This window comes from Lampris incognitus, chromosome 9 (assembly GCF_029633865.1).
Source record: "Lampris incognitus isolate fLamInc1 chromosome 9, fLamInc1.hap2, whole genome shotgun sequence".
In the NCBI taxonomy this organism is placed as follows: domain Eukaryota; kingdom Metazoa; phylum Chordata; class Actinopteri; order Lampriformes; family Lampridae; genus Lampris; species Lampris incognitus.
In genome coordinates, this window is record NC_079219.1 from 38,886,054 (window position 1) to 38,905,130 (window position 19,077).

Below are 19,077 nucleotides of genomic sequence, written 5' to 3' on the forward strand. Positions count from 1 at the left end.
GCTGGCTAACCAGCGATTGTGGTGGTTGACAAGGAACAGAAGACAGCAGTAGTGATCGATGTAGCATTCCTAAGTGACACCAAAATCAAGAAGAAAGAGACTAAGGGCTGAGAGAAGAACTAGATATGATGTAGAAGATGAAATCCACAGTAACCCACAGTGGTAGTAGGAGCACGAGGGATTGTGACCCCCAAAACTGGGGGAGGGGCTCCAGCAGATTCCAGGAACAATGTCTGAGGTCTCTGTTCAGAAGAGTGTGATCTTAGGAACAGCTAAAATACCATGCAGAACCCTCAAATTCCTAAGCCTCTGGTAGAGGACCCAAAATTGAGGAAGACATAAACCACCTGAAAAAGGGTGAGAGGGAGATTTATATATATAATGCATACTTTTTTAAGCTTTCTCATAAGTTGCATTACAGTGAGGGATTGATGAGGTGGAAGCAAAAATAACCATCAAAACCATGTGATATCGGAGAGGTGGTTCATCATTTGTTGTACTTCTTATGAATTTTAAAAATGTCTAAGACTGGTGGAGCTACTCTTTAGGATAAATATATTTCTAGAACTTTGTATGTATATGATCAGCACAAAATTATCTCACTTTCTTCCTCTGTTAGTGTCTCACCCATACGCCCAATCACACAATACAATACAATACAAGCATACATAGATAAAATGTGTTATGAGTACACACATATATATGCACAGTATGATAACCATAGCAGTGTTAAATATATTGTATTTCAGATTTGTGTCGCTAGATTACACAGTAAACGCATGCAACTACAGTCTGGCTTTCATCTGTGTGAAGAGGAGAAAAAAAGGAGTAGAGAGTGAGGGGGAAATTTACACACTTACCTAATGACTTATTTATTGTGATAATAAATCCAGATAGGTGCATATTCTGAACCAACTTAGATGACAGTTGTCGCTTTTTTCTCATGTGTGATCATACCGCCAGTAACATTTGAAAAAAACGGGTGCATTAACTGTAAAACTGTTGGGTCACAGCTATGAAAACGGCCGATCTTTCCCAAAAGTTTTAGAGTTAACGTGAACTTTTCTTTTTCTTTTTTCTTCAACATGCTTCAAACATCTGCCACAGCCACCAGATCAAGCGATGCCGCCCATGGGGCGTCCGGGTAGTATAGCGGTCTATTCAGTAGCCTACCAACACGGGAATGGCGGTTCGAATCCCCGTACTACCGCCGGCTTGGTCGTGCGTCCTGACAGACACAATTGGCCGTGTCTGTGGGTGGGAAGCCGGATGTGGGTGTGTGTCCTGGTGCTGCACTAGCGCCTCCTCTGGTCGGTCAGTGCGCCTGTTCGGGGGGGAGGGGGAATAGCGGGATCCTCCCATGTGTTACGTCCCCCTGGTGAAACTCCTCACTGTCAGGTGAAAAGAAGCGGCTGGCGACTCCACATGTATGGGAGGAGGCATGTGGTAGTCTGCAGCCCTTCCCGGACTGGCAGAGGGGGTGGAGCAGCGAGCGGGAAGGCTCGGATGAGTGTGGTAATTGGCCAAGTACAATTGGGGAGAAAAAGGAGGGAAAAAAAAGATATTGCTCTCGTTTCAATATCAGGCTAAATAAAGGCGAAGTTAGAGCAGACAAGTAAACACAATACGTCGTGTCACGCCAGCATCCAGAGAACCACTGATGTCTAAATCTTGCATCTTCAAACTAATCTGAACAATTGAAGGCACAATAGCAACGCATATAATACAGAAGTGGTTGTATTGATTACAAAAAATTGCCTTATGTAGTATCTAATCAATATGTCTGGGGTTGAGAAATGTGGCCCGGTACCTTTTATTGGAACTGGTTGCAGTGTTTTCAGACTACACCAGATCGAAACATGTTGGTCACATCGATTCCATTATTGATCCCTGTTTGCTTGTTTTTTTTTTCTTGATTATTTCTTATGAAAGAAAATACGTGATTTTTCATTTGCGATCAAACAGTCTCAATCTATATTTCTTCCTCTTCTGCTGTACATGTGATTAACTGTGATCTTACCATTTGACAGGCAGCTACTACTAGTGTGTGTGTGTGTGTGTGTGTGTGTGTGTGTGCATGTGGTGGCAGTTCTCTTTCCAAGGAGCCGGGGAAAAGCAAAAGTATGAGGGACAGAATACAGAAACGATACCTCCCACAGTTTGATAAAGACGATGAAGATAATAAATCAAATGCCAACTTGTACGAACTTGCAACAGTGGCAAACGTAAAGTATGTGTTTTCCCAAATCAATCCACTGTTGTTCATATGATGAAACGTGCCCAGAATGTCCTAACAACACATTGCCTTAAATGCGAACATAGTTCAAACATTTGAAAGGGGTTTAAATTATACAAATAACACAAAATAAACAGCAGAAGATGTACATTTTTGTATTTTTCATTCATGTTAATGTATTGGTTGCAAAATATCAATACAATCAATTATATTCAATGTCAGAATCAGATCAAGACATTTTTGTCATTACAAGTAGTATGTTGGGGGGCAGTAATTTGGTACTATTTTGTATGAGGAAGGACCACATAAGGAAAAGTTGAGAAGGAATCGATAAGGAATCGATAAGGAATCAATAAGGAATCGACGCTGATAACAATTCATCATTACCCAACCCGAACTTTTTCATCATGTACACTACCAACGCATGTCAAACTCTTTTCTTTTTTTTAAATTTCACCACCTTTTTTTTCTCACCAATTCTACTTGGCCGAATACCCTATTTTCCGATCTGCCCTGTCACTGCTCCACCCCCTCTGCTGATCCGGGGAGGGCTGCAGACTACCACATGCCTCCTCCCATACACGTGGAGTCACCAGCCGCTTCTTTTCACCTGACAGTGAGGAGTTTCGCCAGGGGGACGTAGTGCATGGGAGAATCACGCTATTCCCCCAGCCCCCCCCCCAACGGGTGCCTCGACCGACCAGAGGAGGTACTAGTGCAGCGACCCGGACACATACTCACATCCGGCTTCCCACCCGCAGACACGGCCAATTATGTCTGTAGGGATGCCCGACCAAACCGGAGGTAACACGAATCCCCGTGTTGGTGGCAACGGACTACCCGGATGCCCGCATGTCACACTCTTGCCCAACTAACACCACATCCATGTGAAATACTGAGAGACAAAAGTTAGGTCAGGTGAGACTGTAATGAGTGTCTGATCCTCCGAGTGATCTGCCGGACCACCTCGGACTTCAAATGATGACACTTTAAAAACCAAATCTGGCTTTGAGAGACATCACAGCACAACACAGACATAATAGAAATTATTATCAAAACGTTTATGAAATCTAAACTGCCTGATAGTTGGTTGTTCACTGTTGTAAACTCTACAGTGTTACCTGGAAACACCGTGTGTTTGAAGCAAGGTGAAGAAAACAACAAAAAGGAAAGGCAGAGCTGAGACACGGGGAACAGCGAGGAGCCGGTGGGCGGAGGGGCAGCAGCCGTTCACACCAAGGAGGACATGTCTTGCGTGCATGCCTGCACACATGCGCACACACACACACACAAGCAGATACAGCCATAATTGGGCACAAGCACTCTCTTTCTCTCTCTCTCACTCTCTCTCTCTCTCTCTCTCTCTCTCTCTTTCTCTCTCTCTCTCTCTCTCTCTCTCTCTCTCTCTCTCTCTCTCTCTCTCTCTCTCTCTCTTTCTCTCTCTCTCACTCTCTCTCTCTCTCTCTCTCTCTCTCTCTCTCTCTCTCTCTCTCTCTCTCGCTCGGGCTCACACACTGAGACGGCTGATATAGCTTCTCTGCTTATACAGTTAGCGTTACTGCATATCATCTCCTGAGCACCAGCTAGGGCAGTGACTTGTATGCATGTAGAAAGAAGCAGGGCAGGAATTACTTAGCAGGCTTTCTGAATTCTGATCTGCAAAATTCCATTTCCCATTTTACTGGGGCCAAGGCTGACTGATTCATATAAGCAAATTAAATTGAGGAAATATAGGCTAATATCCATGAGAGCCGTTATAGTTAATTGAGTTAAAGATTATGGGGGAATGATTTGTTTTTGACTGTGGGCTGTGACATATGACCACTGATTAGCGTCAGCATCGCCAGTGAGTTGTGAGCTTTTCCTTGGAGTGAGGTGGCGTGATCAGGGTGAGGATCGTATAATTACCCAGATGACCGTGTTGTTAGTCAGATAGGCGAGGCTGAGCGACAGCAGCGTGGCATGTGTCTGTGTGGGTGAAACTGTGAACACTGGAGGTGAAATGTTACCTGGCTATGACAAACAGCACACAACTGACACCCAAGTAAGCCAGCAGAATATACATCCAGATATCGGGCGAGAGGGGGTTGAGGAAGGAGAAGACCCCAGGGTTGGTCCCGTTGGGCTTGCGGTAGAGTATACTTATCCCCAGCGTCATGAAGGGCTTGGAAAAGTCGATGACCTTCTCGCGCACATATGTAATGGCGAGGGGAGCCACGGCCAGATCAGCTCTCTGTCAACAGCAAACATGCAGGGAAAGACCACCAGTTAGACTCACCATTATAATGTAGAGCAAATCACATTAAATGAACATGGCCTTTATACACCTCAAAGTGGGTCTGAAAATGGTTAAGGAAAGAAAAAAAAAGCCTCCTTTCTCTCTATGGCCTACCTGCTGACTCTTATCCCTCAACTCTGTTTCTCACGCCATCTTTTCTGATTTCACTCCTACATAAAACGACCATTTTAAACGGTTTTTCTAACCTCTATATTCTGTCAAGATAAATACCCAGTTGAGATATCAATGCATCGCATATGTTAGTATGTCTGTTAGGAAATGACTATGATACTATTTTTAAGAATTTTAAACTTCAGAGTCAAACCTGAATAGCAAAATTGTAAAAGTAAAAATATTACCTGCAAAACAAAACAGAAAACACATATCCATCATCTAACAAACGTAACAAGGCCTACAAAATGTGAAATATAAAAAAAAAAAAACAAGAACTGAAAATAACAATTTAAACAGTTCCAAACAACGACCTGAACTTAAAAACTACTAGAATGATTGTGGGCGCTCAAAATGACCACCGCTGTTTTTAACCTCTATATTCTGTCAAGATAAATACCCAATTAAGATATTAATGCATTGCATATGTTATTATGCCTGTTATGAAACTAACTGACACTAAAATTAACCTTTTAACAACTTTAACACTATTTTTCATCCATTCATCCAGCCATCCATTATCCAAACTGCTTATCCTGCTCAGGGCCATGGGGATGCTGGAGCCTATCCCAGCAGTCATTGGGCGGCAGGCAGGGAGACACCTTGGACAGGCCGCCAAACCATCACAGGGCCAACTATTTTTCCTAGTGTACTATTTTTCAAACAATTTAAAATTGCCACTGTCCAGTGCCTGTAAATACTGCAACGCGTCGGTGGTAGTCATGGTGAGTCTGTAACGGCGTCTGTAACCAGACATGTTGGCAATAATCAAAAATCAGGTTTAGACTATTACTCTGCACTGGAGAATGCTAGTGTACACACGTCATAAATAGTGACATGACGCGCACGATCACGCGCAAATTACGAGCAGCCATTTTGACGGCTCAGGGTCGTTTTAGGTAGATCTTATCATAACGTTTTTCATGTGCAATTGATCTAAAACTAATTTTAATGCAAATATATGCAATTTTAGGAGCATTCAGGGAGCAGCCGGTCTTTATCTTTATTCCTTTTTTTCACAAAGTCATTAAACTTTGAAAATCGTAAACCGTCAAAATGGCGGCCTTGGTTGTACCAGTGTTTAAGTTGCATCAAACCAAACCCAAACCAAACCCAAACCTGAACTAAACCAAACCAAGCATAATGCTTTGCCCTGCTCTGATAATAAATGCATAATTTCACTAATCACCTTCACACCAGGCAGGATCTCACTGTCACACACAGCGTCTAGTGTAAGATTTCTGTCTTTGTTAGAGCGAGCCGCATTAAAACCAGAGCACCTTTTCTGCAGAATCTACTGGAACGTGACATCTTTCCTCCTTGGATATACAATGAACTGAACGTCATGTTGTTCTGTTAACCTTAACATGTGCGCTACAGACAAAAGCATACTCGACCTGTCGAGGCAGTCCGGCAACTGCATGCAGCAGGGGAACCCGTGTCATTCATAGCTAATAAATCTTCCACTGCATTACGAGTCTAATGCTAAACATTCACCACAAGGTCAACTCCTTCCTTCAGATTTCTTTTCCTCCCATGGTTTTAATAAATCACTTTTGAATAAATCATCTCCATGCTCAGTGCTGTGCTGTAGTAAGGGGTATTTCACATAACAAGCTTTGTGTATCAGCATTTTCAAAACTAAGTCTATTTAAATTAGAATGACACAAACAAAAGAAAACTTCTAATTTTAATGGTATGAATCTGGATTAGTTTACTCGGCTCTGAGCGTCGGACAGACCGGAGAGAATTTGGCTAAACTCCTTTGACAGGATGTTTCCAAATTATTCAGCTCAATTCACCCTTCCCTCGTTTTGCTGAACTTCTTCCCTCTCTGAGTCCACACTGCCAGCTCTTCTGAAAGATTGTCTACTGCAATTACCATCTACCTTCGTCAGGCCGGGACCCTGCAAATAAGTGGGGCAAACCCATGCTGAGCATCATTTCATGGGGGATGGTCTCTTCACCTATGAAACACGAGGATATTTGCTGCGACAGTCGATCACTGCGTGATCAAAGTAAGGCGATGCTGGAAGACATGTCTCCCGGTGTTAAGGGAGACACAACTTTGTGGGTGCTGTGCTTAATGGGGTCACATATTGACTATTGGCTGTGCGGGGCCTGCTTAGTTTGTTGAGCGTAATGATCTGGACAGGCCAGATTTTGTTGTGTGTGTGTGTATGTGTGTGTGTGTGTGTGTGTGTGTTAGTGAGTGAGTGAGTGTTTTAATAAGCTCTGTAGGGGAAACAACTCACGGCAGAACTTGTTCTCATCATTTTCACTATACTTTCATACTCTCAAATATAGCAGTAGGAGTCATTAACTCTCTATCCTCTCCTCTCTCTCTCTGTCCGTGTCTTTGTGTGTGTTTGTGTGTGTACGCCACTTAAATACAATATCTGAGCAGAATATCTGATTCCAATCATATCTCTTGTAGCAACTCACATGGTCCATGAGCTCCTTCACCATGCCATTCCACTGGCCCGTGGTTTCGTCCTGGGCGCCATATTTCCCGTCTTCAACCAGTCGCACCTCGTACGTAAAACCCAGGATGGTAGCCAGCTCTCTCAGCAGGTCTATGCAGTAGCCCTCAAAGCGGTCGTTCCCGTACAGCGGCTTGTCGGACTTTTTGAACATCACGTAGGGCTCCTCCTGTTGGGTACATAGGGCGGCAGAATCAGTCTCTGCAGCACTTGGATCTTTTACCCTTCTGATAAGGCATATCTGAGAGGGTGTCTGATTTGTGAGATAGGCTTTTGAGCTGTGCGTGTCCACACACTGGCTCATGAGGAGTAGTGTGCCTTTGTGTGTGTGTGTGTGTGTGTGTGTGTGTGTGTGTGTAGATGTTTGCCAGAAGCCCTAGTCTTATGATATGAGTAGGGTGGGTGCAGGTGGTGAGGCAGGACTATAATAAGAGATAATCCCCCATATCAATGACTCTGTGCTCCTCTCAGGCTCAGCAGGCTGGCTTTAGGCCCGGGCCCAGCTTTCGGGGCACCACATGCTTTGTCAATGAGATAAGAGATGCTGATAGATGGACAACAAAAAAGAGAGCAACAGCCGGCATATCCTCTCTGTTCACACAAACAGATGGGGAGATTACTAATGTCCTCTTTCACATGGCATCCTTCCTCCCTGTCACACTCCCTTTCAACTTACCCTACACATTTTCTCCTTCATCCCTCCCATCTCTCTTTTTTTGAATGTCCCCTTTCTTCTAGTCATGGGTAATTACTGACAGCTTTCACACATTCTGGTTCTTCGTTATGCAGGCAATGTGACACTGGAGTAAAGTCTGTCTATATCTGTATATGATTGTCACCATAAACTACTGTTCAATGGATTTTAACTTTGAATGACTATATACATATACACACACACACACACACACACACACACACACACACACGCACACACACACACACACATATATATATATATATATATACACACACACACACATACATACATACATATAAACATGCATGCATACATAAATACATATAAACATGCATATATACATGTGTGTGTGTATATACTATATATATATGTATATCCCAATTGTACTATGCCAATTACCCCACTCTTCCAAGCCCTCCCGGTCGCTGCTCCACCCCCTCTGCCGATCCGGGGAGGGCTGCAGACTACCACACGCCTCCTCCCATACAAGTGGAGTCGCCAGCCGCTCCTTTTCACCTGACAGTGAGGAGTTTCACCAGGGGGACGTAGCATGTGGGAGGATCACGCTATTCCCCCAGTCCCTCCGCCCCCAGAACAGGAGCCCCAACGGACCAGAGGAGGCGCTAGTGCAGCAACCATGGCACATATCCCCATCCGGCCTCCCGCTCGCAGACACAGCCAATTGTGTCTGTAGGGACACCCGACCAAGGTGGAGGTAACACGGGGATTCGAACCAGCGATCCCCGTGTTGGTAGGCAATGGAATAGACCATCACGCTACCCGGATACCCTTGAAGGAATATCATAATGTGAAAAGCATGTCATTGACAGTAAGGTGGGTAAGTGTAGGAACAAAACTTCAGCTCAATCACATCCAAAAGTGTGTATACGTGATCTTCAGTCTGTCCTGTTTTCCCATAAGAGACTGGAACACATTTCATTTGTCATTTGCCGTGCTCATGTGCTGACTATAATACAATTCTCGTTATACTGTCGAGAAATACAAACACACACATGCATGCACCCACGGACACCCCAACACCGGCACAAACAAACACACAGATGACACGCTGACAAGCAGTCTGTTTTATGTACGTCCATTATTTTTGTCTCTTTCTTTTCCACACAAGCCCCCCCAAGGTAGGAACAGTGTCTGCTTTTGTCCCATCGCTGTGGTAACTATGGTAACCGAGCCACGGTTTCACTGGTGAATTAGTACAGCAGTGTTTCCAAGCACACAAAGACATCTTGTTTTGTTAGGGACACGTGTTAGCATGGACAAAGGGACAACGCTTCATGGTTGTTCCTACCGTCACATTATAAGGTCAGGGAGGCGGTGAGGTTGTCTGTTCAAAGCCAATTATCTTAGTCCACCTTAAAAAGGCTCGTTAATGCACCACATTCGTCCTGAACACGAGCTGAGGCAGAGAAGTTTGAACAGTCTTTGAGAAGTGATATATCAGGGTTACAATATTCCAATGTTGCATTTTTGTTTACACAAACCCTGTCATCTGAATGTGGCTTGCAGCTATACTGATATTTTATTGTGCATATTTTTGTCCATATGGCGTTTAACTGTCTTCACACTAGCACGGCAATATTACTGTAATTCTATGCATGATTGCATTAAAAATTGTATATACTTTAGGGACAAATTAAAAATGTGTTCACCTTGTTTTAAATCTGTCTCTCTATCTGTCTATCTATCTGTCTGTCCGTCTGTTTTTCTGTCTATTTGTCTATATGTCTGTCTGTTTATCCATCTATCTGTCTATCTGTCTATCTGTCTATCTGTCTATCTATCTATCTATCTATCTATCTATCTATCTATCTATCTATCTATCTATCTATCTATCTATCTATCTATCTATCTATCTATCTATCTATCTATCTGTCTATCTGTCTGTCTGTCTGTCTGTCTGTCTGTCTGTCTGTCTGTCTGTTTATCCATCTATCTATCTATCTATCTATCTATCTATCTATCTATCTATCTATCTATCTATCTATCTATCTATCTATCTATCTATCTATCTATCTATCTATCTATCTATCTATCTATCTATCTATCTATCTATCTATCTATCTATCTATCTATCTATCTATCTATCTGTCTGTCTGTCTGTTTGTCTGTATGTCTGTCTGTCTGTCTGTTTATCCATCTATCTATCTATCTATCTATCTATCTATCTATCTATCTATCTATCTATCTATCTATCTATCTATCTATCTATCTATCTATCTATCTATCTATCTATCTATCTATCTATCTATCTATCTATCTATCTATCTATCTATCTATCTATCTATCTATCTGTCTGTCTGTCTAGCTGTCTGTCTGTCTAGCTATCTGTCTATAAGGTTTATATGTTACCTATATATCAGATTTCCCCAATATCAAACTATGTTTTTACATTTGTTTATTCTCACTTTGCAAATATTTATAAACTTTTTTTAATATATATATATATATATATATATATATATATATATATATAAATGTCATCGTCAAGAGCTAGCTGCACTATGTACCTGTGCAAAACCGTTTGAAACGTAGAAGAGAAGAAGGGTGGTGGCATGGTGACACAGTGGTTAGCGCAGTTGCCTGACAGCATGAAGGTCCTGGGTTCGAACCCCAAGGTTGGACAACCTTGGGGTTCGTCCCGAGTCATCCTCTGTGTGGAATTTATATGTTCTGCCAGTGTCTGTGTGGGTTTCCTCTGGGTGCTCTGGTTTCCCCCCACAGTCCAAAGACATGTAGGTCAGGTGAATCGGCCGTACTAAAGAAAAAAAGAAAAAAAAAGTCCCTAGGTGTGTGTGTGTGTGTGTGTGTCTGTGTGTGTCGGCCCGGCGGCCTCTCCAGGGTGTCTCCCCACCTGCTGCCCGATGACTGCTGGGATGGGCTCCAGCATCCCCGTGACCCGAATTCCAATAAGTGGCTTGGATAATGAATGAATGAATTAATGAAAAGAAGAAGGGCCAAAACCAATTTTTTCTCATGATAGTCTATTGTCATTGTGAATTTAGTTTTTATTTCATCAAATAGGAGCTTGAACATTAAGTGACAATGTCATTTAAGCATACTATTGATGTTTCACGTTTGATATTAAGACACTTTTAGGCTTCTGTGAGAAATATCTTTTTCTTCCCCTCTGCCCTGTTACACACACTCTCCCCACTGAATGTTCCACTGCACTCAGCCTCTCTGTCTTTCTGTCGAGTTAACGACTGGAACACTGGTATGTAGTATGTTGAGCACATAGAAGCTTTTGTCAGCCCATTAACACCTTATGACCTATCACCTTCTCTCAACTGTGAAAGACTGCAGACACATTAACACAGAGCACCTTTTATTATAAGCGGGGAACACCCTTTTCCCTGTGAGCGTGGACTGAAAATGATGGTATGGTGTTTTGGTTCTGTTTGCCAGGTCTCCACTAGATGTAAATTTCTCAATCTTGAGAGGAGCAGGGACTGAGAGTGAAACCCATTTCTTGCTCAATCAGATATGCTTAGCTAGATGCATTGGAGGTAGAGAGTTGGACCCAGCATTGCCTGAGCTTACAGTTCAGTTTACACATCAGCTGACTGATCTCTAATTACCTCCAAAGACTCAGGCTAAAATCATTTAAAAAATGCATTAAGTTGATTTTCAACAGTCAATTTGCATATTTTATCTTTGCAGGTTTGTTTAAGTTGATGGAGGGTGACAAAAGGAAAGGTCAGAGAGAGAAGGACGACATGAGACACAGGTCTGTTATTATCTATTCTGTGCACGATTAGGTCCAACAGTTATCCATCACAGTTTTTACAAGCTTTCATATTTTTTTTCCAACTTACTTCTTAAAAGCAGAATCAGAGACCTCATCACTGATTGCTACAGCAACTTCAGGATTAGGGTTTCTTCAGGAGTAATTTCATCAAGCTGGCGCAAGGTGGAGATCAGCATCATCACAGGGTGCACCATCTCTGTGACACTGTTCTCCCAAGCCATAAACATGTTCACTAAGTCTGCTGAACTGGAGTGCAGAGGGCCCAGAACAAATGCAACTTAATGGCAACCAGCCATCATGGTATGATGATCTCACAGTCACAACAGAATCAGTCCCACGCTGCTGGTGGATTCTGCAGGGGCTCCAAAAGCTGGTGGAGTGGGTCCGGATGCATTTCAATCCATCCTAATCAAGATCTATGGTGCTGAGGAAAGGGAAAGTGGAGGACAAGTTCCGGTTCAACTTCACAGGCATAGCCATCCCAACCATCACCGAGAAGCCAGTTAAGGGCTTAAGCAAGGTTTTTGAATGCTCCCTGAGGGACACAACATCCATCCAGCTGACCTGCACCAAGTTGGATGGCTAGCTAAAATCCATGGATAAGTCTGGCCTACATGGGAAGTTCAAAGGCTAGGTGTATCAGCACGGCATTCTTCCCAGAATCCTGTGGCCCCCCTTGTCTATGCAGTTTTGATTTCAATAGTCAAGTCCTTAGAGAGGGGGGTCAGCAACCACCTCAGGAGATGGCTGGGGCTACCAAAGAGCCTGAGCAGCATCGCACTCTATGGTCACCACAACAAACTGCAACAGCCTTTCAAATCCTTTAAGGAAGAATTCAAGGTAACAAGAGCCAGAGAAGTGGAGCAATACAGGGACTAAAGTGATCAGAGGGTGGCTAAAGCAGGGATCCAAGTGAGGACTGGCAGGAAGTGGAAGGCAGAGGAAGCTGCTCAGGAAGCAGAGGCAAGGCTGCATCACAAGAGGCTGGTCGGAATGGTCACACAAGGTCAAGTTGGAATAGGTTTCTTTCCAGCTTCCCAAACGAACACCATCAGAGAGAAGGAAAGGCGCCGACTAGTTCAGGGGGAGGTGAGAGCAGCAGTGGAGGAGAAAAGAACCTGCAGGTCAGTGGGAATGAAGCAAAAGGGAGCTTGGACAAGATGGGAGAACACAGTCAAGAGGAAAGTGACCTGGGCTGAGCTTTGAAGATGTACTTCCATTGGTGCTGGCAATGAAGTTGGCATTGGGAAAGGGCCCAAAAATGTGCTGCCTTTATTTCCAACCTATTCAAGTTGACCAAGAAGCTGCTGGGGCAGAAGTGAAGTGGGAAACTACCCTGCTCACAGAAAAATATAGACCAACATCTGAAGCAGATATACAATGACCCTGAAAGAGAGCAGAAGCTGGGAGAGAACAACATCCTAATAGCCCCCCACACCCCTGAACTGGGTGTTCGATTCAACATATCAGAGTTGCAGCTAAAGGAAGTCAGATAGATCATCTGCAAAGCAAGAGAAAGCTCTGCTCCAGGACCAAGCAGCACTTTGTACAAAGTGTACAAGAACTTCCCCAAACTTCTTCTGCATCAGTGGAAGATCCTGTGAGTCTTCTGGAGAAGGGGGAGGATCCCAGAGCACTTGATAGAGGCCGAAGGGGTATGGACCCCGAAGGAGGAAAACTCTACCCACATAGACCACTTCCACGTCATCTCCCTGCTATGCATTGAGGAAAATATTTTATTCAGTGCCGTTTCCAATAGGCTGTGCACCTATCTGGTCAAGAACAACTACATAGACACATCAGTCCAAAAGGGTAGCATTTCAGGGATGCCAGGCTTTCTGGAGCACACTGGTGAGGTGACATAGCTCACCAGGGGCGCCAGAGAAAAAGGGTAACCTGTCAATGTTGTGGCTCAAACTAGCAAATGCATATAATTCCATGCCACATGAGCTGGCGCAGCTCACACTGCCCAAACATCACACCCCAAGCAGAATCAGAGACCTCACCCCTGATTACTACAGCAATTTCAGGATGAGGATTTCTTCAACAGCAATGTCATCAAGCTGACACAAGGTGGAGATCGGCATCATCATTGGGTACACTATCTCTGTGACACTGTTCTCCCTTGCCATGAACACGCTCACTAAGTCTGCTGAACTGGAGTGCAGAGGGCCCAGAAACATCAGTAGATGTATTTACACAGCAAAAACAAAAAGCTGTTATTTTGTAAACTACAGGTTAAAAATATGTGTTAAAAAAGCGTCCCAATTCCAAAAAGAAGTTTGATTATGCTGGCATGCTTCTCCAACTCCTGCTCAATAGCTTAATCCGAAATAATCAAATGAGCACAGCCCCCCCAACACACACACAGCACATAAATACATAAGCTGACATATGAGCACACAACCAAATAAGATTAAATGTGTTGCTAATGCGCATAAACTGCATGAGTTCAGGTTCACACAACTGTGGGTAATAACACATGTATGAGGAAGGTCTTATGTGACCCCACCCTCCAGCCTCTTTTTTCATGTACGAACAGCCTGCTATAGATGAAAGCCAGTACATCCTTAATTAAAAAGAGGGAGTAGGAAAAAGACAAGCTATCTCAGTAAAACAAACCTAATTAAAGCAATACTGTGTCTATGCCATTCTGCAGAAACTCAGTCTTTAATGCGAAAGCACCCCTATTCATCTCCAGCAAATTAAAAAATGGATTTTGTGTCCCAACAAAAACAAATGATACTGCCTCATTTGAATCATCTTTAAACATTTATTGTTGTATTATTGATTTCTTTCCATGCTGCATGGCTGTACTAAAGAACAAAGGAAAGTTGTCTCAGTGCACTAAGCGTGTGATGGTGAATTGGAGCATTACCAACTGGTTGAAATATGTAAGACAAGAACATGAATAAAACCTGAATACATGTTGTGATGTAAAAAGTATTTTTAAGTGTTCCAGTTTGTTTTCAAAAGTGAAATTAACCAAACTGCTTAATGCATAATGGCTGTGAACTGCATGGGCAGTGTCTCAAACCACTGGAAAAGATACGCTAAATGGAGGACTCCATAAATAATCCAAGCAAAATAAAGCACCCTTTTTATTCTCAATAGTGCATTTCATTAGTATTATATATTAATATATTTCATTAGCATTTGTGATGAATATAAAATATGCTGTCAGCAAGGTTCCTGATTCCCTGCAGGGAAACTGCTCATATCATCACAGAAAGTTGAATAAATTCATCAATTCATCTGGACACAAAGCTTAATGGGAGAAATGTTTCATCACTCATCTAAGTAACCTTTCAGTCTCAACTGACTGCAGGTATTCCCACCCTTATAAACAATACATTGGCATAACGACCAAAAACAACAATCAGTTTCATATGCAAATTGCCATGACCATTCACTAGAGTTACAATGGCCATGTGTACTATTCACAGAGGATTGGGGAATGTTTGCAATCTTAGCGCCCCGTCTAGGTTCAGGGATGGTCGTTCCCTCATCACATAGATGGCTCTTTGACGCCCCCTGTTCAAACCAGCGTTCCTCCCTATTAAGGATATGCACATCCTCATCCTTTAAAGAGTGGCCATTAGCCTGTAGATGGGTGAAGACAGCGGAGATTTGGCCTGACTCGTTAGCTCTTCTGTGATGTGCCATCCTCTTGGCCAGCGTCTGTTTGGTTTCCCTGATGTACAAGTCACAGCAATCTTCCTGGCACTTAACAGAATACACTATATTGCTCTGTTTGTGCTGGGAGACCTAATCCTTGGGGTGGACCAATTTCTGGCACAGTGTGGTTTGGGGTTTGAAAGCAACTGAGACACAGTGCTTGGAAAATACAGTCTCAACTGTTCCGACACTCTCATCACACATGGACTTACCACTGGTTTATGCTTAGGCAGCTGTTGTCCTTCTCCTCTCTCCGTTTGGCTGGTGCATTGTTTTGGTCATCTTCCTGGCTTTGATAAATGCCCAGTTAGAATAACCACATTTAATCAGGGCATGTTTAATGTAGGATTTATCCCCTTCACCGGCCGCTGTATCAGTGGGGACGTTGTCAGGTTGGTGGTACAGTGTCCTGATGACTCCTAGTTTGTGCTCCAGTGGATGATGAGAGTCAAACCTTAAATACTGATCAGTATATGTTGGTTTACAGTAAACATCAACAATCAAATGTCCCCCATCACCAATTGCAATTTCACAGTCTAAGAAGGCTAACCTGACATTTTTCACATCCTTCCTGGTAAACTTGTGGTTGTTCACTGAGTTAATTTGGTTGGGGAAACGTGGTACGTCCTGAGGATTTAATTTTAACCAAGGTGTCATCTACAAATTGGAACCAAGGGCTAGGTGGTGTCCCTGGATAGGACATAAGGTCCTCTTTTCCACTTCCTCCATATACAAATTGGCCACAATAGGTGAGACCGGGAAACCCTTAGCACACCCATGCTCCTTCCTATAGTATTTGTCCCCTGTATGCAAAGGGTGGGGATACCTGCAGTCATTTAAGACTGAAGAGGTCACTTAGATGAGCAATGAAATGTTTCTCTCAATAAACACTGTGTCCAGATGAACTGATTCAACTGCTTGGGACCTGTGAGGTGGAGGTTGGTGGCACTGAAGACAGAGAATAGGGTTGGGGCAATGACACAGCCTTGTGTGAACCTTTAAGGACTCTGTCTCATCTCCATAACAGCTGATTACTTTAGCTGGCATATTATAATGTAGTGGTCATAGTACTCTGATAGATTTGTCAGGGCTGCCTATTTTTGACAGAACTAACCAGAGGGCCTTACGGTTTACGGAATTAAAAGCTTTGATTAAGTGTATGAAGGCCATGTACAATGGTTGATTTTTTTTTCCTTGGCTTTTTCTTGGAGAAAACAAGTAAACAAGCAGTAAAAATCACGTCCATGGTGCCTCTATTAGGATCAAAACTGCTCTGGGATTCTGGCAGAATTTCCTCTGAAATTGGAAGGCGTTTTGGCCAGGACCCTAGCCCAGGCTTTCCCTGTGTTGGAAAGCAAGGATATGCCATGGTAGTTTCAGCACTCAGCTTTGCCCCCTTTCCTAAAGATAGAGACAATGAGTGCACCCCTAGGTTGCACAGGGATTTCATCCTTTTCCCATATTTTAAATAGCAGTGTCTGAGGAGTGTAGGTCCACCTGCACTCAGTAATTCTGCCAGTATTCTATCAGGACAAGCAGCCTTGCTGATTTTCATCTTCTGATGGCATCCTGGACTTCTCTTAGACTAGGTGGTGCTGCCATGTCCTCCTCTTTGGGTTGTTGAGGGAGTTGTTGGAGGGCATCCAACTCACGTCTGGTTTAAAAGAAACTGGTAGTGCTCTTTCCACCTTTCTTTGATTGAATCATAGCCTGTTAGCAGTGTGCGCCCATCTTTGTAGCAAATAGTTAGACAGCAGTGGCTGAGACTGTACATTGCTTTAGTAGCATCAAAGAAACCTCTGGTATCCCCAGCATCTGCAAGGTGCTGGATCTCAAGGGTCTTCTTCTTCCACCACCTGTTCTTCAATTCCCTGACCCTGGTTTGGACGGCTGACTTTGCTCTTGCACAGGCAGCTCATTTATTTTGGCAGTTGATGTCATCCTGCCAGATGGTAAAGGATTTCCTCTTGATGTTGATTAACCATTGGATTTTCAGGTCATTCTCATCAAACCAATATTGGTGGTTCTTCATCTTATCAGGAATCAGGAACATTTATTTGTCATTTCATTTCATGTACTTGCATACATGAAATAAAATGAAATATAATTTCTTAATTCATATAATTTCTTATATCTCATGTTCAAGAGTGGTTTTACAGGTGCCAGTGATTGCAGTCCTGAGCATATCCCAGTGGCGTTCAATATCATCTGGATACTACTTGGGCATTGATATACTGAGCATGGCCTGGAACTGTTGACGAGAGGAGGTATCAGTAAGTCTTTTGAGATTGAGCTTTGGGCCGCTCTGCATTTTCTGCAACCTTCTTTTCTGGTGAAGTAGGATGAACAGGGTGGAGTGGATAAGGCGGTGGCCAGTCATCTGCACTGATCATCACTCTGGTGTTAAGTATCTCACGTCGGTCTCTGTGACAGACGATAATGTAGTCAGTGAGGTACCAAATGTTAGAACGAAGGTGCCTCCAGTTTGTTTTGAATTTGTTCTTCTGGTGGAAGACAGTTTTGGTGATGATTAGGCTATGTTCTGAGCATGTTGTTAACAGTAGGATGCCATTGGAGTTTGTGTTTCCAACTCCTTCCTTGCCAATTATGCCTCTCCTCAAGTTGTAATTTCATCCCACTCTGGCACTGAACTCTCCAAGCAGGATTAGATTATCGTCCTTGTGGAATTTCGTGAGAACATTTTCCAGTTCGGCATAGAAGGTTTCCTTTACTTCATCTTGTGAGTCAAGTGTTGGAGTGTATGCACTGATGACTGATGATAAGGGTGTCTGGCTGAGAAAGCTGGTGCTGGCTTCGCTGGGAGAGCTTGGTCTGCTTCGTCCAGTTGCCACAGGGACCACGGCCCCTGCCTGGAGCTGTGCCCGAGGAGGAAACACGGAGGGCGGTCTGACAGGGTGCATAATCGGGGCAGGCTAGGCTAACTGCTAGCCCATGCAGACCAACGGTTCTGACTGTCATCCTGGTTGGCATTTGTTGGACAGTGATTTTTTTTTTTAGTTTGATTAAAAAAAAAGGGACTGGTTGTTAAAATCCCTAGTGTTTGCACTGCAACAGTTTCGGTGGGAATTAAACTGGAGATATCTGCCAAGGTGACATTGCCACCACCTAGACACATCATCAGTTGTGTACCTCACCATCACAGGGTGTTTCGGCCTTTTATCACAAGACACCCTCGGCTGAGGCAGGCCCACCACAGGTTGATCGGTCCTGGGTGTGTGACCTGTGGTTAGTTGTTCACCCTGGCAGCCCAGACGGCGTCTCTCCTTTTGATCCAGATCCAGTAGCTAGTCCTCTCAGCAGTGTCGGCTAGCTCTTTGATCACTCTCCTGTGGGCCTGCCCCCTAACTCCTAGTTCCCTCAGGAGTTTTGCTGTGGAACTGGCAACAAAGCCCCTACAACCCACCTCCACAGGACGCACCTTCACCTTCCAGCCTCTGTCCTATGCTTCGGCTGCTAGGTTGGCGTACCACAGCTTCTTACGCTCGTATGCTTCATCGACTGCATCCTCCCAGGGGACTGTCAGCTCAATGATGTAAGCGAGCTGGCAAGAATTAGACCAGAGGATGAGATCTGGTCTCAAGGTGGTTGTTGCGATCTCTGTCGGGAGGATGAGCTTCTGGCCTAAGTCCACCCGCATTTCCCAATCCCTGGCTGAGTTTAGTGAGACTAAGTTGGGAAGTGAAGGGATGGCCTTCAGTTTATCCCCCTCTCGAACGAAAGCTGGAAAACACAGGGGCCCTTCCT

The 19,077-nt window shown here is 43.8% G+C and overlaps 1 protein-coding gene across 2 annotated transcripts in view; it reads right to left on the reverse strand.

The window, feature by feature from the left end:
* The window catches only part of grik2 (glutamate receptor, ionotropic, kainate 2), a 316,356-nt gene that overhangs the window by 81,013 nt on the left and 216,266 nt on the right, over window positions 1–19,077 (reverse strand). For both annotated transcript variants that reach the window (XM_056286734.1, XM_056286735.1), the window contains 2 exons: window positions 7,131–7,337; window positions 4,246–4,469 (listed from right to left, as the gene is read on the reverse strand). In XM_056286734.1, the coding sequence (XP_056142709.1) occupies window positions 4,246–4,469; window positions 7,131–7,337 (431 nt within the window). The remainder of the gene's footprint in view (window positions 1–4,245; window positions 4,470–7,130; window positions 7,338–19,077) is intronic.